The sequence below is a fragment of the Mauremys mutica genome, chromosome 3 (assembly GCF_020497125.1).
Source record: "Mauremys mutica isolate MM-2020 ecotype Southern chromosome 3, ASM2049712v1, whole genome shotgun sequence".
NCBI lineage: Eukaryota > Metazoa > Chordata > Testudines > Geoemydidae > Mauremys > Mauremys mutica.
In genome coordinates, this window is record NC_059074.1 from 76524109 (window position 1) to 76551819 (window position 27711).

Below are 27711 nucleotides of genomic sequence, written 5' to 3' on the forward strand. Positions count from 1 at the left end.
ATTAGTGAGATAAGGGAAGTAGAGATTGCTGAAAAAAAAACAACCCTTGTCTGCTCACTTGAGACAGGAGAAAAGCAACAGGTTAGAGAGATGGGTAATGAAGAAGGGGAAATGCCCCTGGGAAATGGAGTGCTTTAAGGGTGAGAATCCCCGGTTGAAGTGAGTCTGAGCTTTGAATAATATTTCACAACATGGGGTAGTGCAAAGGATGTGGCTGTTGCATAGGCATAATTTTATGCATGTCTGGAGATGGTTGAAATGGTAAAGGGAAGGCATGAACTGGAGCTGGAGAAAAAGCAGTTACAACAGCATTTGAACAAATGTGAGACAGACGTGTGTGAATTTATAGCAGAAAAGCTTAAAATGGTGACCCTACTTAGAAATATGCAAGAGGAGAGGGACAAGGCCAGCAGGAATGCAGAACAGTATAGGAAAGAGTTAACACACACAACAATTTTGTTAGAAGAAGTGAGAGCAGCAACTTGCTTCCTTGTAGATGAGAATAAGGCAGCCAAGGCAGCAGCAGGCCATCAGAAATGTGAGGCAGAGATCAGTAAATTGCATACCCACCTTAGCGCCCATAAGGGAGTGGTAGCGGCTGTAAGGCTGAGAGAGGATTGCGATTTGGCGCCCCCTGGGAAAATAGAGATACCCCCTCATGCTGACCCCAAAACCCCATTCAACCCCGATTGGCCACACATGCATAATATTGCTCCTGTTTCCACAAGGGAAGTTAAACACATAGTTGCAAGAGCCGATCTTCCCACAATGGAGCTGGTCACGGATGTAGTAAGATGATCTCCTAGTCAGGCCAAGGCTATTGCACAGAGGGTGGGGCCATTGAACCGTGACACTGCTGTGGCATGGCTGGCTTGCATTTGCCTCTGTTGATGGCATGGACTTAACCTAATTGGCTCAGTTATGCACCTCTCCTTGTGATACAGATGCTCTGGACATAGCCATAGGTTCTTGGGAGCAGACTGCTGCTGGACCCCGGGAATGGATAAGTGCTCTCAAAATATTACTGCCTGCTTCTTCCCTCAAGAAACTAGATATAATGGAAGAGCAGAAACCAGGAGAGGCCCCCAAAGCTTACCTAATTCCAAAGAAGGTGCTGGCAGCGCTCTCTGATTCATTACCCCAGACAGAAGAGAATGGGAATATCACTTCCCATTATCAGGGCCATGAGTTAGTACAGAACACTTATGCAGGACTAAATTCTCAGACAAAAATGACCATGTGGGCTGTGGATGTAGAATACCTAACCTGGAATGAACTAGTGGCAAAAATCAAAGAAGCAGGGGATTTGTTGCGAGAGACTGGTGTCTTAAAAAGACAAATCAGCAAAAAGACTACCTCAGAGCCCATACAGGCTATCACATTTGCGAATAATGGTTCTCACTCTGTCAGTTGCCCTCACAATTATAATTCCCCTACCCCCCCCCCAACCCTGGGCAGCATCGACCCAATGAGACCCTTAGGAACATGATTTGGAAGCAGCTGGTGAACTTAGGGAGGATATTGGAAAATATGATCACCAGCCCCTCAGCATCTTGATTAATGCTTTGTCTCAGGTCATGCAGAGAACAGCGTTAATGCAGGGAGGCCCCCCTCAGCCCACTGCCCAGTACGGAGTGTGTTCCCCATGCCCACTTCCTGTCAAAGCCAGATCCCTGCCCCCTCTTCTGAGTGGAGGCTCTTGAGGGAGTCGGCCGATCAGTAGGGGTGCCCGGTTCCCCACGGGCCTCCCCAGCTGATAGCACGACTTCAGTGTGATGTATGTGGGAGAGCCACTGTGAAGGCTACAGTGGGGAACCCAGGGATGTTAGCCCAATTGTTGGTGGACACCGGAGCAGCAGTAAACATTCTAAATCCCGGGTGGATCTCTGGAGGGAGACCCACCGCTAAACAGGTTCAGCTCAGTGGGTATGGCGGAGAAATCCAGGATGTCTGGCAGGATGTTCCCTTGCAAATTGACAGACTACAGGGACAGTAGAATGCTGTGCTCATGAGGGAAATGAGAAGGGAATCCTAGGTGTTTCTTTCCTCCGAACATTTCAGCTAACTGTGGATCTAGCTAACGGTGTGTTATGGAAGTTAGAAGGGGGGGCCTGCAGAGATCTCTGCTGTGCATTGTTGTGCTGCTATAAAGGCACCCACAGCCACCTTAATCTCCATTAGTGATCCATGGGTACAAGAATTTTCCACAGTATGGACTAAAAATGAGGCAGACTGTGGAAAACTAGATGCTGAAGTTTAGATTGAGGGAAAAGATCCGCCTCCTCAAAGGCAATATAAGTACCCAGCTGCAGCAGAGGAGGGCATTAAAAATACTATAGACTGCCGCTAGGAACAAAGAGTGCTTGTGCCTATGCAAAGTATCTGCAATTCATCAGTATGACCAGTCCTTAAGGCAGACAGTGTCACTTACAGAATGACAATAGACTTCCTTGCAGCAGCCCATGTAGGAGCTGAATACAATGAAATCGTAGCAGCTGGCTCAAAACGGTTCTCTGTGATCGATTTGGCTAATGCTTTCATGGCTATATCCCTCCATCCTTCATGTTGGTATAAGTTTGCTTTTACCTATAGGGGATGACAATATGCCACCAGCCAGACTTCCATTCTTCCCCTAGTATTTGTCATGCCCATGTCACTAAAATGCGGAACCATTTGCGCCCTGACCACCACTCACTCATAATTTCATACATGAATGACATCCTAATACACACCCCCACTTCGGAAATGAACAGGGAAATCACCAGGAAGGTGTTGACTGTAGTGCAGGAAACCCAATTTAAGGTAAATAGAGAAAAGGCTCAGTTAGTAGAGCAACAAGTGAAATACCAGGGGCTGTGTCTTGGGGAGGATGGCCGGATTCCCAATCAACAAAGGGTAGAAACTATAGGAAAGCTACCTGCTTCCACTGACACGCACTCCCTACAAGCTCTCTAGGGAACTTTTAATTTCTCCAGAAAGTTAATTGAAATGTTCTCTGACAAAGCCAAGCCTCTGTATCAATTATTTAAAAAAACAACACAGGATTTGGAAATGGGGACCAGACAAACAGACTGCCCTGGCCACCTTGAAACAAGGTTTGGCTATTGCTTCTGCCCTGGCTTATCCTGACCTTACCCTGCCCTTTGTGATCCAATTGACCTCTGCAGAAACAAGCATCGGAGCTACTCTCAACCAAAGGCAATGCGACAAGCTCAGAGTCATTGCATATGCCTCCAGGCTCCTGGATCAAACAGAGCAAGGCTTTAGCCCCGGTGAAAAGGAGTGTCTTCTCCTTTTCCATTGGTCTGGAACCTCACTCATTGGGAATTTATTATTAGAGGGTCGAAGGTCACTGTTCAGATGGTGCATTCCACACTCAAGTACATCATATCGGGAAAATACAGGACGTCCAGGTCTCTAACCCCTGCATTGCTCAATGGATCCTCACCTTAGTAAACTGAGGAATTAAGTTTAAAAAAGAACAAGCCATTTCACCAGACCTGTATGGGCTAATTATAGAAGGAGAGGAGCATACCTGCCCCCTCCCACTGGTAAAACACCTTGAATGGCCAGTCAAGGGAGGCACGAGGCTTGCAGATGCTAAACAGAAGGGGTTTACAGATGACTCAAGTTTCTACCATATGGGTCATCCCCAAACAGGGTATGGAGCCATCTGCATAAATGACAGAGAGATGGTCCAAGGACTAGCTCACCCCCATTCTGCCCAAGCAGCTGAGGTGGATGCAGTTAGAGCTGTTCTAGGTTATGAATCCCGGGACACTTCTGTTACTATTTACACTGACTGGACAGCCAGAGCAATCATTGTGTGGCTCCCCCTTTGGCTGAATAGAGAAATGATAGCCGCAGATGGGCGCTTCATTTCTCATTCAGACAAATGGAGACAAACAGCAAATCTGATCAAGGAAAGAACTGGAGACACCTGGGTGACTCACACAAAAGGGCATCAGAAAAATCACTCAGAAGAAGCACACTAGAACAGAGCTGATGCCTTAGCCAAAGCTGCTGCTACTAGTAACCACACTAGAGACACAGACCAGGTAGAACAAATAGAGGCAGTAACTACCAGGGGAAAAACTTTAGGCAAAGGAATAGATACCTTGGACTTAAGTATCCTTCAAGATGGGGATACAGACATCTGGTCCTTAGCCAAGACAGGGAGAGATCCCACAGAAAAATATAGGATTGAGAAGGTTGGAGATGTCTTGACCAGTGGATGCAGGTTGTCAAAGGCACTGGATAGTCCCCAGCCGGGTACGGGAGGACTTGATTCAATTTGTGCATCAGCAAGGGCATAGAGGAAAACAGGGTATTTTAAATAGGGTTAAAGATACAGGGTGGTGGCCAGGCATGAAAGCAGATATAGATCAGTGGTGTCATAATTGTCTGCAGTGCACCATGGTTAATGCTGATCACCAGGTTAAAAAAAATGCATGGGGACACCAAAGAATAGAGGGTCCATGGTCCTGGATTCAGATAGATTACACAAACTGTGTAGTGGGGCAGCTGCCCCACTCTGGCATGGAAGGGGTTAAAGCAAGCCAGAGAGGCTGCACAGAGTCCCCACCAATCCTGAAAGGGCTTATTGGGAGCCAATCAAATGGAGGCTTGAAAGCAGCCAATCAGGGCCAGACTGGGCCTTATAAGAAGGCTTCAGGGGAGCAAGGAAGGCAGTGTCTCCTTGGAGGGCAAAGAGAGAAGAACCTAAGACAGGACAGGACAGGACAGGACAGGGCAGGGCAGGGCAGGGTCTGCAGAGACTGGGAGAGCTCTAGGCTGATGGCTGCCAGACTGGGACCCTGACACATAGGGGTAGAGAAGGTGCTGGGGCTATGGAGAAGTGGCCCAGGGAAGGAAGCAGTGGAAGAGAGTTGGAAGAGGGCAGTAAGTGGCTGCTGCTAGAGGGTTCCTGGGACGGGGCCCAGAGTAGTGGGTGGGCCGGGCCCCTCCACTTGCCAGTGATGAGAGTGGCTAAGCCAGACTGCAGTTTGCCCTTGGAGAAAGGGGTTACACTGAGGACTGCAGTGAGCCACTGAGGCGAGTGATAGAACCCGAAGCTGCCGGTCCCCCGGAAGGTGGGGAGAGCCAGCAGAGTGGGCACAGCCGGAAGGCAATGTCCAGAAGCGCATGCCATGGTCTGGGAGTGACGTGCGTCCAACTGTGAGGATGGTGGAGACTGACAGTAATGGTGAGAGAAACACCACTATCGATGGCACACTGCTGAAAGAGCTAATTCCCTAACCAACCAGCAGGAGGCGCTGCTGTGGTGAGTCTGCACCCTGTTACAGGCCCTTTACCCACCAGCAGTAGAGGAAATAAATACTGCCTGGTAATAGTAGATCCCTTTTCCAAATGGGTGGAAGCCATTCCTACTAAAACCAACACTGCCTTGGTCACAGCTAAGCCGCTCTTTAACATATGTAGTTTTCTCAAGAATGGACATTTAGAGTAATTGATTCATCCCATCAACGGGGGGAATTGTTACCTATCAGCTCTGTGTTCTTGGGGAACCAGGGCACAGTATCCAGCCTGTCTGACTCACTTCCCACCACCTGAGAACCCCAATTAATTCAAGCATTACAGAGTGGTGAGAACCTAACTCTCTCTCTCTCTAGGTACAGCCTTCTGACCCTGACTTGTGTGACCAGTTATAGTTTTCTAAACCTGACTTGTGTGATCAAATTTCAGTTAGATTTAATATTATAACTGTTTTGTTTGTTTGGCTCCCCTTGTATGGTTACTACCTGGCAATAAATAACTTGCATGGTTAAGCTGGTTGTTTCTCTGTGTGTGTCTCTCTCTGTGTCTCTGTGTGTGTGTCTGCAGCAACACTCCTTGTACCTAAGCTAAAGGTCTCTGCAGTGCCCCAAAATCCTGTGGGGTTTGCTCATCAAGTGGGGTTTGCTCATCAAGCGGGACGGCGGCAGGCGGCTGCGGTGGACCTCCCGCAGGCATGCCTGCGGAGGGTCCGCTGGTCCCGCGGCTTGGGTGGACCTCCCGCAGACGTGCCTGCGGATGCTCCCCCGAAGCTGCGGGACCTGCGGACCCTCCACAGGCACGTCTGCAGGAGGTCCACCCAAGCCGTGGGACCGGCGACTGCCAGAGCGCTCCCCGCAGCGTGCCGCCCTGCTTGGGGCGGCCCAATTCCTAGAGCCGCCCCTGAACATGAATGTGGGGATAGGGACGTGCTGAACCTAGGGCATATCGGGGTGACAGCTTGGAAGTGCTGTTCGACCCAGCCTGCTGGATCCAGGACATTTAAGGGCTCAGCTTGGGAGTGCTGATTAACCCAGTCCTCTCAGACGGACTCTGTTAATGTGTGTGTGTGTATGTGTGTCAGTCTGATTCTGGGGCTGGAAGGACCCAGCCCCGGGGAACGTAGGTCCTGCAGAATAGCTCCGTTGGGAGGGAACTTGCAGCAGGGAGAAGTAGAGCTCCATATGAGAATACAAGTCACACAAGCAGTACATTGATAGAATTACAGAACCCATCCCTCCAAGAAGAGTAACCCCAATAAATGAGCGTATCTCAAAGTAATGGGAAAATCTGGTAACAGTCAGTCTTATTTGTTTACACATTTTACCAATTTCACAGTGTGATGTATAAGCTGGGGACGCACCAGTTGGAAGTAACGGAGGAGGAGAAGGACCTAGGAGTCCTGGTTGATCGTAGGATGACTATGAGTAAGCAATGTGATGTGGCCGTTAAAAAAGCTAATGCGGTCTTGGGATGCATTAGGCGAGGTATTTCTAGTAGAGATAAGGAGGTGCTATTCCCATTATATAAGGCGTTGGTAAGACCTCATTTGGAGTATTGTGTGCAGTTTTGGTCTCCCATGTTTAAGAAGGATGTATTCAAACTGGAACGAGTACAAAGAAGGGCCACTAGAATGATCCGAGGAATGGAAGGCCTGTCGTATGAAAGGAGACTTGAGGAGCTCGGTTTGTTTTCCTTAACCAAAAGAAGGACAAGAGGAGATATGATTGCACTCTTTAAATATATCAGAGGGATAAATACCAGGGAAGGAGAGGAATTATTTCAGCTCAGTGCTAATGTGGACACGAGGACAAACGGATATAAATTGTCAGTTAGGAAATTTAGGCTTGAAATTAGACAAAGGTTTCTAACCATCAGAGGACTGCAATTCTGGAACAGCCTACCGAGGGAAACAGTGGGGGCGAAGGACCTCCATGACTTTAAGATTAAGCTGGATAAGTTTATGGAGGGGATGGTGTGATAGGATAACGGGTTTAGTCAATAGGTCAATAACGTGCCACACTGGTAATTAGTACAAAGGGTCAATGTTGGGATATTGTTAGCCCTTTCCAGAGGGTCTGGCTGGAGAGTCTTGCCCGCATGCTCGGGGTTCAGCTGATTGCCATATTTTGGGTCGGGAAGGAATTTTCCTCCAGGGTAGATTGGCAGTGGCCCTGGAGGTTTTTCGCCTTCCTCCGAAGCATGGGGCAGGGGTCGCTTGCTGGTGGATTATCTGCTACTTGAAGTCTCTAAATCATGATATGGAGCATTCAACAGCAGAGTCAAGGGAGAGAATTAGTTCAGGAGTGGGTGGATCGGCTTATGTGGCCTGCATCTTGCAGGAGGTCAGACTAGATAATCATAATGGTCCCTTCTGATCTTGAATTCTATGATTCTATGATTCTATGTACATCTGTAGTGCTAGATAATGATGATATAATCATAATAAATGAGTTTTGAAAGTGATTCCTGTTTATGAAAATACATTATTTCTATTCTTTTTATTAGTCATCTATTTTTTTATAGCACACATGCTCCAGTCTAAATTTTTGGAAACATCTGCAGTATATTCTGAGATGGAGAGCATCATTGCGCCACAGACTGAATTAATGCAACAGTCTTTGATTTGTAAATGCCTATGAATCTTTTACTTCTAAGGTGGCTTTAAATTAGAAAAGACGATAATGTGCAGGTGCATCTATAGTAAACTTGCAGATCGTTACTCTGTAATTTTCTTTAACCAATGAAACTATTGTTTGGAAGAAATGGATTCTTGAGACCGTAGAGAGGAGCAATGCAAGTTTAGCAACCTTTTGAGCTTATAAAAAAGAAGATTGAGAGATGACTTGATTACACTTTCACGGGGATAAAATACTGGATACTAAAGGACTCTTAAATCTAGTGGAGAAAAGCAGAACAAGACCAACAAGGAGTTTGGTTTTGCTGATACAGACTAACACGGCTACCACTCTGAAACCTGTCACCCTAACAAGACCAATAGCTGGCAGGTGAAGACAGACAAATTTAAACTGGAAAATGGTAGTGAGGGTGATTCAGACTGCAAACTCCCAAGGGACATGGTGGATTCTCCATCTTTTGTGTTCTTCAGATCAAGACTGGATGCCTTTCTGGAAGATATGCATTAGCCAAACACAAGTTTCTGGGCTCAGTACGGGGCAACTAAGTGAAATTTAATAGTCTGTGATATACAGGAGGTCAGATTAGATGATCTAATGGCCCTTTCTGACTTTGAATTCTATGAACATACACTACCCTTTCTCTACTATGTACTGTATGTTTGAATAGAGAATGGAGTTTCATTTTAAGAGTGAAGGCAAAATAAAAAGTGAAGAAAATATGTATTTGCAAATTTGAGCGCTCCCTGATATTGCTTTTAAAAAGCTTATACTATATTTTCTTAATTTTAGCATACAGGTTTTTTTTTCAATCCAAGATGAAGAATTCTGAAGCAGTTCAAAGGTGAATGTCTGCTATCTAAACATTTAATACAATTTTATTCATGGTAGGGAGGGGAATTTTCATTTGCACAAAGGGCAGTGTAAAGGGGCTTTGAAGTGGAATAAATTATATTTACATCCACTTTAATGTCTCTTTACCTGACCAGAGAGGCATAAGGCAGCTTAGGGCAAAATGAGATTTCTGGCTGAGCAATGGACTGGGAGCAAGGAGACCTCGGTCTAATCTCAGTTCTGCTGCTGAGTCTGTATGACCTTGGACATACAACCTCTCTGTGTTTCAAGTGCCCAACTTGTCAAATGGGACTAATAATATTTATCCACCTTTTGTATAGTGCTTTGAGATCTTTGTATGAAAAGTGTTACATAAGTGCAAAGTATATCAGTATTATTATTCTAGAGCCTTTTTAGAACTGGGGAACCAGTTTGGATGAAGTAAGAACCCCATCCTCTTTATTTTGGGCCCATGAATCTTTAGGATCAAAACTGGCAATACAGAGTCTTATGGAGAAGCCTGTTCTCCTATGAATCTCATCCCAGTTTTGTAAACTCTGATTTAGAGACGCCACCAGAGTTCTGGGTGCTTATTAGACTGGAATGCCAATGCTAAAGCTTTTGAGATTGGCCCATCACTTTTCCACCTGAGTTATAGAAAAAGAGATCAGCCAAATACACTATACCATAAGACCTGAAGTTGATTTACTGGACATTTAAACAGGCAAATCAGGTTGACAATTATTTAGATAGCAATACCTTACTCAGACTGAGTAGTACCTTATGCCAACAGTAATCTCATTGATTTCAATATGATTAATCCTGGGGCAATGAACTATTTGATGTGAATAAGGATATCACAATCTGGCCCTTCGGTGTTTTTATTGCTTTACATGTTTTATGATGACTTTATTTCTGAATCATTTAATTACTTGTTTAGGCATTTTTAGGCATTCCTGCCCTGTGTTTCTAAATTCATTAAATTTTCTAGTTCTCATTCCGTGAACTCATCAATGCAGAACTCAAAGCTGATAAAATGAAATCTAGCATGAGAAGGGAAATCACTAAATTGACTGACATGAGTATATCCTCTGAACAAGGACTAATGGTCTCAAGTTGCAGTGTGTGTGTGTGGGGGGGGACTTAGGTTGGATATTAGGAAAAGCTTTTTCACCAGGAGGGTGGTGAAGCACTGGAATGGGTTACCTAGGGAGGTGGTGAAATCTCCTTCCTTAGAAGTTTTTTAAGGTCAGGCTTGACAAAGCCCTGTCTGGGATGATTTAGTTGGGGATTGGTCCTGCTTTGAGCAGGGGGCTGGACTAGATGATCTCTTGAGGTCCCTTCCAACCCTGATATTCTATGATGCTCATGTGGCTAGATTTGGCTCAGGGTATGCACCAGCAGTTCCTTTCCTTGGTGTGAATCAAACTTACCCTGAAGGGCATGAGTTCAGGCTGGTGCAGGAAGGTGTAACTTATCCCTTCCTGTAGCAACAAGAATGAATCTGGGCTGAAATATTTATTCACTTCCTTGGCTTTAACATAGTTTTCTTTTCTGTAGTATGTCTGTGCATGCTGCTTTTCTCACTGATTTCAGTTTTGTCTGCAATTCACATTCAGTGTACACTGCTAGAAAAGGAGCCAGACTCCATCTAATCTAATTGTACTGTCAGTCGAGCTCCTGGGAAGGGTGTGTTAGGATAGGCTCAGAACAGCCCTGATGTCCCATCCTGGGAGAATGCATTGCCCAGTACTAACATCTCTGGCTGAGCTCCACTTCAGGACGAGCAATGAAGAAGTCATTCTCAAGATTCTTCCTCCCTTTCACCAACGCTTTTTTTGGGGGGGGGGGGTCCTCCTCAACTGTGGAAACCCTTGCCAACCTTAACAAGGTGGCAAACCTCTAGTGCTATGTTACCTTCAGTGTTATGGGGAAGCTTCTCAAATGCCTACTGAAGAAAGCACAGCATGTTAGAGCAGCTGCATTCTCCTGCTGCAGCTGGCTGCATACCTCTCTCCTCCATTTCCATTGAACATTCATACATGCGGGCCACAGACAGCTCTGAGGGCTTGGCTACACTGGAGAGTTGCAGCGCTGGTGGTGGGTTTACAGCGCTGCAACTTAGTCACCGTCCACACTTGCAAGGCACATACAGCGCTGCATCTCCCTGGCTGCAGCGCTGGCTGTACTCCTGCTCTGCCTGGGGTATAAGGATTGCAGCGCTGGTGATGCAGCGCTGCTCCACAAGTGTGGCCACCAAAAGTGCTGTAATTGGCCTCCGAGGTATTCGGAGGTATCCCAGAATGCCTGTTCAGCCACTCTGCTGTTTTGTTGTGAACTCCGGGCTCCCGGAGCTGCTTATCTAAAAAACAAACACAGCTACTGTTTGCTCCAGCAGAGGCAGGCAGGGGGATTCTTTTGGAATGTTCACAGCTAGTGTTTGCTTGAGGAGAGAAGCAACACGGCGGGGAGGGGGGGAGTCCGTTTTGGAGCAGCTGCTTATCTGGTCTGAATAAGAGAGGGGTGGGGGAAGGGGTCCAAACTTTTAAAATGATTGAAGGTTGGTGCTGTGTATCTTCCAGTCCTTAGAACTTGCAAGGCAGGGAGCTCACACAGTGTCAGCTCCAAAAATCCACTCTCTCTGTCTCCCCCACGCTCCCTGTCACACTCCACCTCACGCTCCTCTTTTGAAAAGCATGTTGCAGCCACTTGAATGCTGGGATAGCTGCCCATAATGCACCACTCCCAACAGCGCTGCAAATGCTGCAAATGTGGCCACACTGCAGCGCTGGTAGCTGTCAGTGTGGCCACACTCCAGCGCTTTCCCTACACAGTTGTACGAAGACAGCTGTAATTCCCAGCGCTGAACAGCTGCAAGTGTAGCCATACCCTGAGTGTGTTAAGTTAGGGGAGATATGCCTCATAGCTTACAGCCCCTTTGCCTTTTTTCTCCATGTTTACTTCTGTTCTTGCCATTCTGCAGAGGGAGTATCTGGTCTCCCCAATAATATAACATTTTAAGTCCTAGATGTGTTTAATTTTTAATATGTAGTTATTATATAGTAGATAAATTTAAGATGCTGAACTTGCCTTCTTTCAAACTGAACTGAGTATAACGGAGAGTTTAATCAGGAATGCTGGCATGGAAACAGGGGATGGAACACTTGATGGTTGCCTATTCTGCTCATTCCCTCTGAAACACCTGGCACTGGCCACTGTTGGTAGACAGGATAGTGAGCTAGATGGACCTTTGGTCTGACCCAATATGGCCATTCTTATGTTCTTATGTAGAGATTAGAGATCTGCCTGAACTGGAATACTGGACCAATTTTTGTTCCACTGAACATCAGGCATGTTTGGATATGTATTTACATCACAAACTCAGCTTCATGGCTCAGCAGGGCTGGCACAACCCATTAGGCAACCTAGGCGGTCGCCTAGAGCACTAACATTTGGGGGGCAGTGACCGCAGCGGCTGGATCTTTGGCTGCCCTGGTCGTCGTCGGTATTTCGGGGGTGGGACCTTCTGCCGCCTCTGTCGGGGCGCCATTTTGAGGGCGGGACCTTCCGCCGTCTAGGGCGCCAAAAAAACTGGCGGCGCTCCTGTGGCTCAGGACTAGCTCTATAATGGGCCTTAATGTGAACACCAGACTCTAGGGAAGCTCAGATTTAGATCTGAATCTAAAGTGTCTCATCCTGCTGGACCCACTGAAATCAATAGGACCTTTGCTGCTGACTTTAGCAGGACCACAGACATCTGGATCTGATCCCCATGGCTGAGGCCTAACTCTAACAGTTTTGTAACTGAGGGCCTGATTCCAGTCTCACATAGTCCAGTGCAAATCAGGAATAAGTCTACTGAAGACAGTAGAGTGGAACCAGTGTAAACTGATGTAAAAGTAGAGTCAGGCTCACAGTGATTAGTTTTGCTCAGTTCTTGACTAGGATATTTTAGTTTTATGGACACATTTAATTTACTAAAATATATTTTTTGAATACTAATAAAAATATAAAGCAAGGAGGCTTTTTGCCCCATAGGGAGAGGCGGGCGGTAGTTTTTGGATTATCTGCACATTTCTGTCTGGCAGATAGAAAAAAATTGAGAATGACTATATGAGGTTTTGATACCTGAATTTAACCTCTGGGATTTATATCGTCTATCATGCTCTGGTGTGTTAAAACATTTTCAAATCAGACTTTTGCAAAAGAAAACGTGTTAAAATTCATTTCATTATCTTAAAAGAAATCCCGTGAGATAAGAATGTAACTGAAAGAACTCATTTTGCCACTAACCCTTGGTTATCAGAAAGATTAAACTAACTCAGTATAACTGTAATGTGAAGTTTCAAGATGCTTTTCTGTTAACACTACTCAAATGTCATTGAGTCTGCAATTCTAATTTAGTGTCCCCAGTTCCTGGTTTATTACTTGATGGATTTCGATTGTATACGTTGGATCCTGCTCATATTTCAGTGAATTGGAGGTTTGACCCTTCCTTCGCTGGGAGCAGGGCCAGCTCCAGCTTTTTTGCCGCCCCCAGAGAAAAACAAAAACAAAATGGTTGAGCTCCCGCTGAAGTGCCGCCAAAGAAGAAGAGATGGGGTGAAGGACCCGCCGCAGAAGTGCTGCTGAAGACCTGGACGTGCCGCCCCAATACTGGATGGAGTGCCACCCCTTTCTATTGGCCGCCTCAGGCACCTGCTTCCTTCACTGGTGGCTGGAGCCAGCCCTGACTGGGAGCAGAGTAAGGCTATGTCTTCAATTAAACTGCTATAGCAGCTGCTTCCATCAACATAGTGCTGTCTACACTGGGGGTTGGGTCATCTTAACTTTGTCACTCAGGGGCATGGATTGTTCACATCTCTCAGTGATGCAGCTGAGTCAACATAACTTGTGTACATAACTGATGTAACTCCACTGACTTCAGTGGATTTACTTTGATTTAAAGGACATCAGAATAAGTTCCGATGTGTGTCTCCTCCTCCACTAGAAGGACAGGAGCTGTGAGTTGTTCCTGAGGATGTGTCCCTTTAGCAACAGACTAAAGTTCTGCTGCCACGACTTCAGCTTTGTTTTACGTACTTAATGTTGTTTGTGACATCAACATTAATCTATATTAAGCAGCACAAATGCCTCAGTGTCACTGTGGGAAACCTTGTTGTAAATGACAATATGCATTAGCAACCCAAGTAGTTTTTAGAGTTTTGCTTAAATGATTTATTATTAAATATTAAATCAAGTAAATGAAAGGCAAACCCTGCTAGGCAGCCCATGCAATTTCCAGCTAACCATGGAGAGGCAGTTGTTTATGTCACTTCTTGAAGCACTCATATATAAAGTTGTTTTTCAGGGTGTAAAGGCTATGATATCAATGCCATGACTGGATGGCTCTCTAATGTAACTCATGAAGGACCACTGCTAGGGAAAATAATATTATCCAGCAAGGTGACAGATACAAATAAGGATCTGGTAGCCAACGTGCTCAACTTTTGTTTTGAAGTGGCCACACAGACGGGGTGAAAGTAAAATTGAGCTCTTGCCAGTATGGGGGCTGACTCTGCCCCCCAAGGGGCAGGGCCTCGGGCAGAAGGGGCAGGGCCGGGGATCAGCGTCCTCCAGCCAGCCCATCTGCGCTGCCTGGCCCACACTGCCCGGGTCTCCAGCGGTGATTTAAAGAGCCCAGGGCTCCAGCCGCTGCTGCAGTAGCAGCAGCCTGAGCCCCGGGCCCTTTTAAATCACCAGCCACAGGGCAGTTGCTCCCTTCCCTCTCCCCGCCCCGCCCCGTCGGTGGTCTGGGGGGCGCAAAAGAGGTAATGACATTAAAGCGCTGATATGGCAGTGCTTTAAACAGGGCCCTTTGCCACGGCAGCGCTTTAACGTCGCTGCCCCTTTTGCGCCCCCTGTTGGCAGCTCTGCCAGGTCCCTACCTTAAAAACTGGATTTGAGCGACAATTATCATTTTCTCATTTTTTTTATTCAATTCCTTGTCATTCAATTGCTACGTCTAATGTTAATACACTTATCTAGCCCACGAAAAACTGGCTGTAGTTACCTACTTTTAAAGCTGTTTCTAGATTTCATTTTTCTATTTTATTCTCCATTGATATACCTTCAAATTTCTATCCTTAGTCCTCTCTTTATTCTCCTCTGATGATATAATCCACGCCCATGGTTTTAGTTGGCACCTTTCATAGCAACATCTTACAAATCAATCTTTCTACCCCTCACCTCTTATTATCCTAACTCATATCTCTCTTTAACATTTCCTTAATGCTTTCCTTCTATTCCTGAATTGGTGGTGGTATTATTTTTGTTCACGCTTTCCACCACACTTGTAAAAGCATCCTGGGTTCACTGTACACTTGCCCTTCCTGTCCATGATCACACCTCTCTTTAAGATCCGAACCACACAAAAACTGCTTTTGGAACTTGTTGACATGATTAAAGTTGAGACTCCTGTTGTACAGTCAATACTGTCACTGAATTTCAATAAGAAAAATGGTTTTCAGAAATAATGTAAACAGATATACTATTTGTCACTGTTTTATTTTAAAATCAAGGCTTCTGTAGTTCACCATGAAGCCATTTTTATTATTATTACACTATAATCATTAAAATATATATAGTTTCTTTGGGAAATTGACTATTAATATAATCTGCACCCCCAATGCAGCAAGCTGCATAAGCATGTGCTTAACTTTAACCCCAAGATAGTTCCACTGAAGTCAATGAGATTGCTTCCATGCTTAAAATTAGGCATGTGTTCAAGTACCTCGCTAACCTGGGGCCTAAAATAGCAAGAAAAGGGTATTCATACTGTTTGTAAACTAACACCTGCAGAAAAGATAACATTTCTTATTCTCGAATTAATAAAGATGGATTTGTGAAAAGCTCTTTTTAAACATGACATTAAAATAGTGTTGCATTTGTTGTACAGAATTAGGATATATTTAGATTAAACCACGTACCTGTCCAAACTCATGACTGTCATAATAGCGCTGCATGCAAACTGGTTGCATGTGTCTAAGGATGTAATGATGGTACATAGAGGGCTGCCAAACACCCACTCTCCTCCGTGGGCCCACTGATGAATGAGAAAGGGCATGCCAATGATATGAACCAAATCTGCTACAGCCAGATTGCAGATATAGATATCTGGAATGTTTTTCTTTCTAGACCTGAAATAAATGGGGAAAACAGATTACTTGACATAGTCAACATCAATGTTGCTGAGCTAATGCTGTTTAGTTTTCAATGCCCACCTGGGTAACCCAAACTTCTCTTTCAAAAAATTCATAAAAATTTAAAAAATCTCTGGGCCTGATTCTCCACTCTCAATACTTCCACTGTAGTTGATGGAGCGCCATGAGGTAAAGCTACTGTAAGTGAGAGGCGAGACTCAGGCCCTCTGACCTGGGTACTAGATGATGCAGTGAACCAAGGGCTAGATTTTTAAAGGGGCAATTCTGAAAATCCCGCTGGGTACCTCTCTGCAGCTTTCAGCACTTTTTACAAATCTGGCCCTAATACATTAATCGGCCACCTCCGATGGTCTGGGTTCTAGTTGTAGTTTAGATCACAGGTGAAAATGAGTTTCAGTAGTCCCTCAGCAAAATGTTTTCCATGCAAGCCACCACACTTGAAGCAAGTAGCAAACTTACAAATGCTGAACATATCTCCTCAGATCAAGAAAAGTGTATAATTATATATCTGAGAATGAGAGGAATCTCCTTTGCTAACAGGGCTGCAAGGGGATGTGAGACATGGCAAGATTTGTTTGTTTGCTTACCTAAAAGAGAGAATGGAAATAATGGGGACAAGAGGAATGAGAGAGGACAGTGAATTTTGGTACTTTGAATTTAAATGGTTGTATTGTTTGTTTTGACCATATGCCCTCATAATGCCTCAACTTGTTAGTTATCATAAATGCATCCTTCCATGTCCCATTATATAAGAACATAAGAACGGACATACTGTGTCAGATCACTGGTCCATCCAGCCCAGTATCCTGTCTTCCAACAATGACCAATGCCAGGTTCCCCAGAGGGAATGAAGGGAACAGGTTAATCATCAAGTGATCCATCCCCTGTCGCCCATTCCCAGCTTCTGGCAAACACAGGCTAGGGACACTTCAGAGCATGGTTTTGCATCCTTTGCCCATTCTGGCTAATAGCCATTGATGGACCTATACCCCATGAACTTATCTAGTTCTTTTTTGAACCCTTGTATAGTCTTGGCAAGGAGTTCCACAGGTTGACTGTGCATGGTGTGAAGAAATACTTCCTTTTGTTTGTTTTAAACCTGCTGCCTATTAATTTCATTTGGTGATCCCTAGTTCCTGCATTATGAGAAGGAGTAAATAATACTTTCTTCACACCAGTCATGATTTTATAGATCTCCATCATATCTTCCCTTAGTTGCCTCTTTTCCAAGCTGAAAATTCCCAGTCTCCTTATAAGGAAGCTGTTCCATACCTCTAGTCGTTTTTGTTGCCCTTTCCTGTACCTTATCTTCTTCTGGCTCAACTAGCAAAGATGTCCCTGCTCATTCCCAGAGGGATTATCATATAATGTATTCATCTTCAATGGTAGCTTCTTTATTCTATGGCTGGTGACCTATATTAGCATTTTTTAAATATATTACACAAATGTTAAACTGTGTTAAAAGAGCATTATTAAGGTTGCAGAGTCAAGCACTCAAAAGTTGCAAAATACCAGAATTAAGGTTACTTATATAAACTTTATTTGCTCCACCTCCCATGCAAACGCATTATGATGCAGTCTATAATTACAAAAAGAACAGGAGTACTTGTGGCACCTTAGAGACTAACAAATTTATTTGAGCATAAGCTTTCATGGGCTACAGCCCACTTCTTAGGATGCATATATTGAGGAGATATATATACACATATATCACTTCAAAAGTTTTTTTTTCCCTTACTTAATTGGCCTCTTAGAGTTGCCCTTTTCATGCTCTCTGTATGTGTATATATATCTCTTCAATATATGTTCCATTCCATGCATCCGAAGAAGTGGGCTGTAGCCCACAAAAGCTTATGCTCAAATAAATTTGTTAGTCTCTAAGGTGCCACAAGTACTCCTGTTCTTTTTGCGGATACAGACTAATACGGCTGCTACTCTGAAATCTATAATTACACGATCACATATTATTTTTCCACCGTATTGCTGCTTCGAGGAGTGAGTCAGGGTCATGTACTGAAGGAGAGTGTTGTCTCTAGGACCTCTGCCTTATTTATTGCCGCAGTTGGAAGTTGTGTAGCAAAAGAGGCAGGAAAGGGATTGGAGGAGAGAAAGGATTGTCTCCTGGTTAAGGCAGCTGAATACTGCCTTGGAGAATTGGATTCTATTCCTGTCTCTGCCACAGAGTTCTTGTGCGATGTTAGACAAGTTACTTAAACCAAACTCTTCACAGGTGGTTATTAGTTGTGTGTTCCTCTTTTCTGGATGCCCAAGTTGATAGCCTGGGGTCTGATTTGCAGAAGGGCTAAACACTCTCAGCTGCAAGTGAAATCAATGAGAGCTGTTCTTGAATATATAAAGTGCTAGATAGTGCCGTGAGATGTTGGAAAATCAGGCGTCTTAAATTGGGCACCCAATTGTCCTTAATCTCTGTGCCTTAGTTCTCTGTCTGTAAAATGGGGATAATACCACCATCTCATCTCACAAGGTGAAAAAATAATAATTAATGTTTGTGAGGCACTCAGATATTATAGTGATGAGTACAGTACCTAACACAATGGAGTCCCAGTTCCAGTTTATGATTGGGGCTCTACGGCTATGATAATACAAATAATAATTAATAATAAAAGCCCATGAGGAAATTAATAATTCCATCTTTGGATCAGGGTTTGAATAGTGTGCAGTAAAGAAAGCCCTGGGGCCATGCACTGTACAATCCAGAGAAAAGAAAATATTGAAGAGCTGCTCATTCAGTGAGCACTGTCCATCCTATTCATGGAAGGAGGCAGGGGTTGTGTGGAAAAAATTATGTGCGATCATGTAATTAAAGACTGTATCATAATTCATATGCATAAAGGGGCTGAATTAAGGTTGCACAGGCAGCCTTAATACTGGCATTTTCTAACTTGTGAGTGCTTGACTTTGCAAATGTAATTAGGTTCCTATAGCACAGCTTTTGTGTGTTCAATGATATCTGCAGACAGTGGGTTATATGCTCAGGTGGTGTAAATTAGTGAACTCCTCACTGGAGGATGAGGATCCGGACCTTTACAAAAATTAAGTTCCTAGCTCAGCACAGCCCTCAGTTGTGGGCTGTGGGGAGAGTGTATGTGTGAGAGAGGGGTGTGTGGGCGTGGTGCATGTAAATAATAGACCCACTGACTGCAGCTGGCGAGAACAGTCCCACTGGGTTTCTTGCATGCTTAAAGTGAAACGTGTTAAAGTGCTTTGTAGCATCAGGGCCATATTATGAGTATATTTTCTCCCCAACAAAGAACAGACAACCCAATACAGTCTCAAAAGGTTTTCTGAAAGCAGTGGGTGCCTATAGTATTCCTTTTCAGCCTACTTTCCAGTAGAGGGTAGAGGCTTATGTGTCAATCTCACTGAAAGACACAAAAGGTAAGAAGGCATATCTGCAGGCAAGAAAATTCCATTCCCACTTGCGCATACTGCATTCAGCACACTGACCACACTATTGGCACTTCACAAATAATATTAATAACACCCACACAAACAGTGTCCCAAGTTTCTTCTTATTTGTACTGCAGCCACTAAGTCCTCAAATGTATGAAATAAGAGTATTTCCAAAGACACAAATTATAGCTCAATGGAGCCAGCTAGACATAAATGGTTGTTTCACACAACTCTAATAAGTAATGAAGTATGCTTCTACCTCATCTGGCTGTGATGTGGAAAAAACAGAGGTACAAAGCTATAATGTTTGTTTGCTGGCACTGATAACTGGAGCATGTGGAGATGCTTGTTTGTGTTTGTTTGTTCTTTTCTCCCATGTTTATAGACAAACAGCCTATAACCTTGCCTATGCTGAAAGAGCCTAGAAGATCTCCAGAAAACCCCCTGTTGCTCTTCAGGCATCCAGTGGTGCTATTATGTTTAAACACTCAGACTTTCCAGATAAAATAAATCTTTTGTATGTTGCATGTAAACATGTTTACCAGAAAGGTGAAATTCGGTTTTTCCTTGTTGTAGGGCTTTTGTGCACTGCTTCATGCATAATAACGGGAGAGAGCCTGACAGGCATTTCTGAACTTACATTTGGAAGCTCAAATTCTCTACTCTGTCAAATTTTATGTTACAATAATCAGCAAAGAATGTGTAGCAAGCATCCCAAGGCAACTGAAGCACTATTAGAGTCAGTGCAACTGAAGAGCAAGAGACAAGATCTTGAATACACGAAACTAAAAGATGTGAATCTTTCAAGTGCAAATATTTCCTCTGGATGTTTTGAAAATATGTCTCTGTTTCTGTTTGGGGCCCCCCCCCCCCCCCCCCGCTGTTAGCATCAACATGGAATTGTCAGAGAGGGTTGAAGCCTGGGACCGAGTGTAAGACAAAGAACACCCCTCATACTGAGAACACAGTAATTGTTGTGGGAGAGATGACATGCTTTCTTCCATGCTGTATGTGCAAGGTACAAGGATCTATGCATATTTAATTAGAGACCAGAGGATGGGAGGGTACAAAGGATGGGGGAGCGAGTTTATTTGCATGCTGAATTTTGCACAGCTCTCTCTAGATACTGAAAATTCCTGTAGTTTGTCAGAGCTGCCACAATATTGAAGTAGAGACCCATTTGATACACGTTATTGCCTAAATCATTTTAATACCAATGTATTGGTTACAGTTTACCTATATTTTATTTAAGAAATTTTGTTTATAATCCATCAACACCACCATTTCTACCCCTATCATAAGAACATAAGAACGGCCATATTGGGTCAGACCAGTGGTCCATCTAGCCCAGGATCCTGTCTTCTGATAGTTCCCAATGCCAGATACTTCAAAGGGAATGAACAGAACAGGGCAATTTCATGTGATTCATCCCCTGTCATCCAGTCCCAGCTTCTGGCAGTTGGAGGTTTAGGAACACCTGCAGCATTGGACTGTGTCCCTGATCATCTTAGTTAATAGCCATTGATGGATCTATCCTCTAGGAACAAATTCTGCATTTTGGTAGGTGGTTAGATTAGATGACTCATAGACTCATCCGACGAAGTGGGTATTCACCCACGAAAGCTCATGCTCCAAAACGTCTGTTAGTCTATAAGGTGCCACAGGCCTCTTTGCTGCTTTTACAGATCCAGACTAACACGGCTACCCCTTTGATCATAGACTCATAGACTTTAAGGTCAGAAGGGACCATTATGATCATCTAGTCTGACCCCCTGCACAATGCAGGCCACAGAATCTCACCCACCCATTCCTGTAGCAAACCCTTAGCCTATGTCTGAGTTACTGAAGTCCTCAAATTGTAGTTTGAAAACCTCAAGCTGCAGAGAATCCTCCAGCAAGTGACCCGTGCCCCATGCTGCAGAGGAAGGCGAAAAACCTCCAGGGCCAATCTGCTGTGGAGGAAATGACTCTTGTGGTCCATTCTAACCCTATGGTTCTATGATTCTATCTAATTCTTTTTTTAACCCAGTTATACATTTGGCCTTTACAACATCCCATGGCAATGAGTTCCACAGGTTGACACGGCATTGTATGAAGAAGTATTTCCTTTTGTTTGTTTAAAATCTACTGCCTATTAATTTCATTGGCTTATCCTTAATTCTTGTGTTATGTGAAGGGCTAAATAATACTTCCCTATTCATTTTCTCCATATTATTCATGATTATATCAGCCTCTATTATGCCCTCCTTCAGTCATCTCTTCTCTAAGCTGTACAGTTCCAATCTTTTTAATCTCTCCTCATACGGAAGCTGTTCCATACCCCTAATAATTTTTGTTGCCATTGTCTGCACTTTTTCCAATTCTAATATATCATTTTTGACATGGGGTGAGCAGAACTTAATGTAGTATTCAAGATGCATGGGTACCATGGATTTATGATATCAATGAAACACCATCAAAAATGCAGCCTATAGACTTGATTGCAAACCCTCTTTCTCTCTTTTCAGTTATGTTTCCTTTTCCTCTATTGAGTTTAAAACTCTTTCAGCAATTGCTAAGGCCACAGAAATTACATTGACAATCAGAGCTTTTTCCCCAAGCCATGATAAGCCATATGGGCAATTTGCTGTTCAATAATTGACACATTCATATAGCCCCATGAGAGATAACTTAAATAATCAAGATTTCAGTTCTACAGATTTCGTAAATGTGTCATTTCTCTAGCTAGTTCAGTCTTCTAGCTAACACTCTTCCTCCCAGTCACACTAATGAGGAAGGGATTTGAAAGACTGATCCCAATTCTCTTACAAAAAGGAGTGTTAAATAGTACTTTGAACTGATATTGCAATAATTCATACACTAATTGTCATTTCAATAACAACTTTGGGGGACCTGGGAAGTGCACTGTGTGCTGTCACAAATCATAATTCATCCTATTCCAGTCCAAGCGCCTGCACTAACTAGCACCTTGAGATCTCAGCAGATGTTTTGAATCTCAAAAGGATTTGCTCCCAATCAGTGGCTCCTCTCAGCTTAAAGACCAGACAGATGATCTATATGAGGGGTCAGCAACCTTTCAGCAGTGGTGTGCTGAGTCTTCATATATACACTCTAATTTAAGGCTTCGCATGCCAGTAATACATTTTAACATTTTTAGAAGGTCTCTCTATAAGTCTATAATATATAACCAAACTACTGTTATATGTAAAGTAAACAAGGTTTTCAAAATGTTTCAGAAGCTTTATTTAAAATTAAATTAAAATGCAGATCTTATTAGTTTAGTGTGATCCTTGCCCTTGCTTTTCCTTGCTGAGTTTTCCAGTGTCTGATGGCACCTATTTAGATACTTTAAGCTGCACATAGGCTTCTGAATGATCAGTTGTTAACTGTATGGAACCCCAGATCGGCAGCTGAGGTGAGTGGAGCTGGCGGCTGGTAGGGCTGAGCAAGGCTGGAGGCCTGGACCCTGTCTGGCAGGGGGCCTGCGCTGGAACTCCAACTGGAAGCAAGGTGAGCGGAACCGGCGGCAGGACCCCGGCTGGCAAGGGGCCAGCAGCTGGAACCCCAGAGCAGCGGTGGGCTGAGTGGGTCAGCCCGCCCAACTCTGGGGTTTCAGCAGTGGACTGAGCATCTCCACCTGCCCCCGCTGTGGGGTTTCAGCTGCCGGCTCCTGCCAGCTGGGGTCTCAGTGCGCTACCAGCCTGGGGTTCCTTCCCCCAGGCCAGCAGCGGGTGCTGAGTGGGACCCCAGCTGGCAAGGGGCCAGCAGCGGGAACCCCAGAGTGGCGACGGGCTGAGAAGCTCAGCCTGCTGCTGCTCTGGGGTTTCCACAGCTGGCTTCTGCCAGCTGGGGTCTCAGCCCGCTGCCAGCCTGGGAAGGAACCCCAGGCCAGCAGTGGGCACTGAGTGGGACCGGTGGTGGGACCCCGGCTGGCAGGAGCCGGCGGTGGAAACCCCAGAGTGGTGGTGGGTTGAGTGTCTCAGCCTGCCGCTGCTCTGGGGTTTCGGCTGCCGGCTCCTGCCAGCCCTGGTCTCAGCCCACTGCCAGCCTGGGGTTCCTTCGCCCAGGCCAGCAGCGGGTGCTGAGTGGGAGCAGGGGTGGGACCCCAGCTGGAAAAGGGCCAGCAGCAGGAACCCCAGAGCGGCGGCGGACTAAGCGGCTCAGCCCGCCCCTCTTGCCATCAAAAATCAGCTTGTGTGCCACCTTTGGCACACGTGCCGTAGGTTGCCGACCCCTGATCTAAACCATTGCATACACAAACACACAACGAAATCTCTCTAGGGATTGGTTACAGACCAAAATTAACTGAATCTCAGTCAAACCAGAAAACATCATTTATAGATACCTAATGGTTCCAATATTGATGCAATATATGAGGAATTCTAAGCCTCCAACATTATTATTGCTTCCATTTCTGAAATCAGTCTAAGGGAGAAACAGGAAAAACAGACTATACTTTCCAGTTCTTTCTTGGTGCAGAGGAATTGTGCACATCTCTCTTCCATCTGAGCAGAGAACATACAGCAAAACAGTCCAGGATCACACTTCGCATACCCGAAGTGACATCTGCATAATTTTGCCCTTCCTCCCTTCTCAACCTTTCTTAGCATGTTCTGTATTGCTTCTTTGTACTTGGGTATAGAGAAACTCTACTCTCCCTTCCCTGTGGGTGAAATCTACTCATTTTCAGAAGGCCAGGAAAAGGTCAATGAGCCATTTAGTAGGGCTCAAATGGGACTTTAGTGCTGACCTTCTGCATATGGATGAATTTTGCCCAAAGTGCATTTTTGGGGAGCTTTTAAAAATCGCATCATAGGGGCCCATTATAGAGTCCTGATCAAATCAGCTTTATTTGCACATAAAAATAAGTATTTTCTAACTGCCAATCCTGCAAGCTCAAACTGCAATCTGAAAGCACAGGATTCTTTCTGGATCTTTTATCACTATTAATAAAAATTCTGCAACTGGAACTTGGTTAATAATCCTGTTGATGACATAATAGCAGGGACAGAATCCACCTTCTATTTCAGCAGTTGACTCTGATGCTTATGGAAGAAAAAATAGTAAAAAAAATGTATTCAGTAAGAAAGAAGATATGACCTGATACATATTGGAAGCAGATCTTTTCAGCAAAAGGTGAACATTTTATATAGTCCTTAAAAAGGAAAAAAAAAAAAGACTGCATGGAGATAGACCTATCTCATAGAGCTGGAAGAGATCCTGAAAGGTCATTAAGTCCAGCCCCCTGCCTTCATTTGCAGGACCATGTACTGATTTTGCTCTAGATTCCTAAGTAGCCCCCTTAAGGATTGAATTTATAACCTGGGGTTTAACCAGGCCAATGCTTAAACCACTGAGCTATCCCTCCCCCTTCATTTTGCAGTGTAGAGTAATCTCTTCTGTTTGCTTATCTAGCACATTCACTGTCAATAATTACAACATTGAGTTTTTAATGTCACTGTCTGTCTCTATTCTCTTCTGCCTCATCTTGTTATTCATGCCAAAGGCCTTTCAAGAGGGGGGAAAAAAACCCTTTGTTCCTTTTTAGTTTTTTTTTATTATAATATTTCAGAGACTATATTATGAATTTTAAAAGCTCAATGAATATTCTCTTCCTTTATATCCATTCATTCATTTTCACAGACATATTACTCTTACTTCCAGCCCATACAAACTCCTTGGTCTTCTCCACAAAGATCGGGAGCTGGTTTTGGTGCCAACTTCTACAGTACATTAGACATTTGGGGCTAGATTCACTAAAGGACTTAGGCACTTAACTGCCATTGTAGTTGCCTAAGTCCCAGAATCAGGCCCCACTGGGCTTCACAGAACCTCTGCTCAGCTGCTGCTGAACTCTGTAGGCATCTAACCTCACTTGGCATCTAAATTTTTGCAGTCAAAGTTCTCTAGGGACCTATGTTTCTGCTTCTGTGCATGCGCAATGCAGCCCCTGACCAGGCTTTTCTCCACCTACCTGGAGGGGCTCAATTTGGTAAGGATGCTCAGAGCTTGCTTATTGGATTGGGTCCTGTGATGGGGCATCCACCCCACACTGGCCAGTAAAGGATTAAGGGAGCCCTGGGGAAGCTGCACAGAAAGCAGCCAATAGGAAAGGGGTTGTGAGGAGCAGCTAATCAGGGTTGAGTAGGCCCATATAAAAAGAGCTGTAGGGCAGAGCAGAGGCAGTAGTTTCCTAGAGTTGGAGGAGAGAGGATGGGCTGCCTTAGAGGAGGAAGAAAACTAGCACTCTGGACATAGCAGTGCTGGGTGGGGTCAGGGGAGTGAGAGCAAGCTCCTGGATGACTGCTAAAACTGGCATGTTTAGGCCCTGAGATAAGGGCGTAGAAGATGCTGGGGCTGTGGGGAAGCTACCCAGGGAAGTAGACTGAGAGGTTGGAGGGGACGCAGCACATGGCTACCATCTACAAGGTCCCTGGGCCAGGACCTGGAGTAGTGGGTGGGCCTGGGTCCCCCTCTCACCACCACTGAGGAAGTGGCTGGACCATCAGACTGCAGGACATTCCCCTGGAAGGGGGATTACAGAGCACAGCACAGCTGCAATGCTGTGTCCTGAAGAAGACATCACGGTCCTGGGAGTGATGTGGGTCCTGGAGCAGAAGTGACGGCAGCAAGACATCAGCAGATGAGGGTGCACTGGTGGGCAGAGCTAATCTCCAGAACAACTAGCAGGAGGCGCCACAGTGGTGAGTGCACCTTGTCACAGGCAGCTATAAGTGAACTTACACAAAACAGTGGTGGGAGGAGGGCCTCCCTCATAACTTTTAGCCCAATGATAAGGTACTCACCTGGGCCACGGGAGACCCCTGGTTCCAATCCTCCCTCTGCCTGAGGGGGAGAAAGAATTTGAACTAGGCACTGCCATTTCTCAGAAGAGTGCTTCAACCCCTGAGCTATGGGACATTCTGTTGTTGGCATCCCTCAGTCTCTCCTGCTGAAGTTCTTCCACTGTGACTACATAATTTAAAGTCATTGGAGCAGGTGGACTGGCTCGCCCATATCCCGGGTGAGTGTGTTAATCACCAGGCTACAGAGTCACCTCTCTTTGGCCTAGTGAGCCTTTCATTAGTTATTCATAGTAGACCAGCTTTCTCAGAAGAGACTGAGTGAGTCCCACATCAGAATATTCCATCGCCCAGTGAGTAGAATATTCCCCTCAGGGGTAGTAGAGACAGGACTTAGGACACAGCCCTCACGTTGGCATCTCCCATTGGCTAGCTTAGGTGTCTCCCCACCTAGCGTGTTGGCTTCTGTGAATCTCATTCTGAGGCATCTATCTCTCCCCATTTATTGTATAGGGAGCCCAGGTGCCAAACTCAGGGTTTGTAAATCCCAGTGATTTTCTAGGTGCCTAAAATGCAGTCAATGTCACCACACCTAAGCTCCTTTATGAATGTAGCCTTGTAGTCTTAGGCTGTGGCTACACTTAGCGCTTCAAAGCGCTGCTGCGGCAGCGCTTTGAAGCGCTAAGTGTAGTCAAAGCGCCAGCGCTGGGAGAAAGCTCTCCCAGCGCTGTCCGTACTCCACCTCCCTGTGGGGAATAACGGACAGCGCTGGGAGCCACGCTCCCAGCGCTGGGGCTTTGACCACACTGGCGCTTTGCAGCGCCGCAATTTGCAGCGCTGGAGAGGGTGTGTTTTCACACCCTGCTGCAGCGCTGCAAATTTGTAAGTGTAGCCAAGCCCTTAGTGCATCAAAGGGAGATTTTCAAAGGCAGAACAGGCTATTAGATGCCTAATTCCTTTTTGTGTCATTGGAAATCTTCCCCCTTAAAGTTCACTGTGTCTATGGACAGAGTTCATTTATTAAATCCTGCTGATGCTGACATGTATTAACCTTAGTCTATCATGTTTATAATAATTTACGGGTGCTTAGATCAAATCAGCTTCTGATTAAACATGTCTTTCAATTCTGTGGTGAAATCATGCAGTTGAGTCTCACTATAAAACTGTTGGTAGAATCAGGAGATTAAATATATTTTCTTGTTGTACAAAACTATAATTGATAATTGGGCCAGATCCCGAGGTCCAAGAAGTCTGTTTGACATTGCTAGATCATAGCAAAGCAAACTTAAAGATGCAAGAGAATCCTCAACTGGCACAGAAGTTCCTGTTACTGGGAGTAGAGGGTCATGCTGGGGAAAGTGATGAAATTCTGGGAGGCCATTACTACTAACCAGGAGAGTGTAGATAGCAGTCTGATATAAAAAATAAGTTTAGGTAGAGACACTGTTTTCAAGACAGAAAATGGAGAATGTTTAATTTGTTTTTGTTTTTATAGAATTACTTTAAAAATATTACTTTAAAAAGTCTCAAAATAGGTCACTTGGCTTC

At 44.8% G+C, this 27711-nt stretch overlaps 1 protein-coding gene across 1 annotated transcript in view; it reads right to left on the minus strand.

The window, feature by feature from the left end:
• MCHR2 (melanin concentrating hormone receptor 2) overlaps positions 1–27711 on the minus strand; it is a 73164-nt gene that overhangs the window by 18050 nt on the left and 27403 nt on the right. The window contains exon 3 of the mRNA XM_045011676.1: positions 15713–15922. Coding sequence (XP_044867611.1) covers positions 15713–15922 — 210 coding nt within the window. The remainder of the gene's footprint in view (positions 1–15712; positions 15923–27711) is intronic.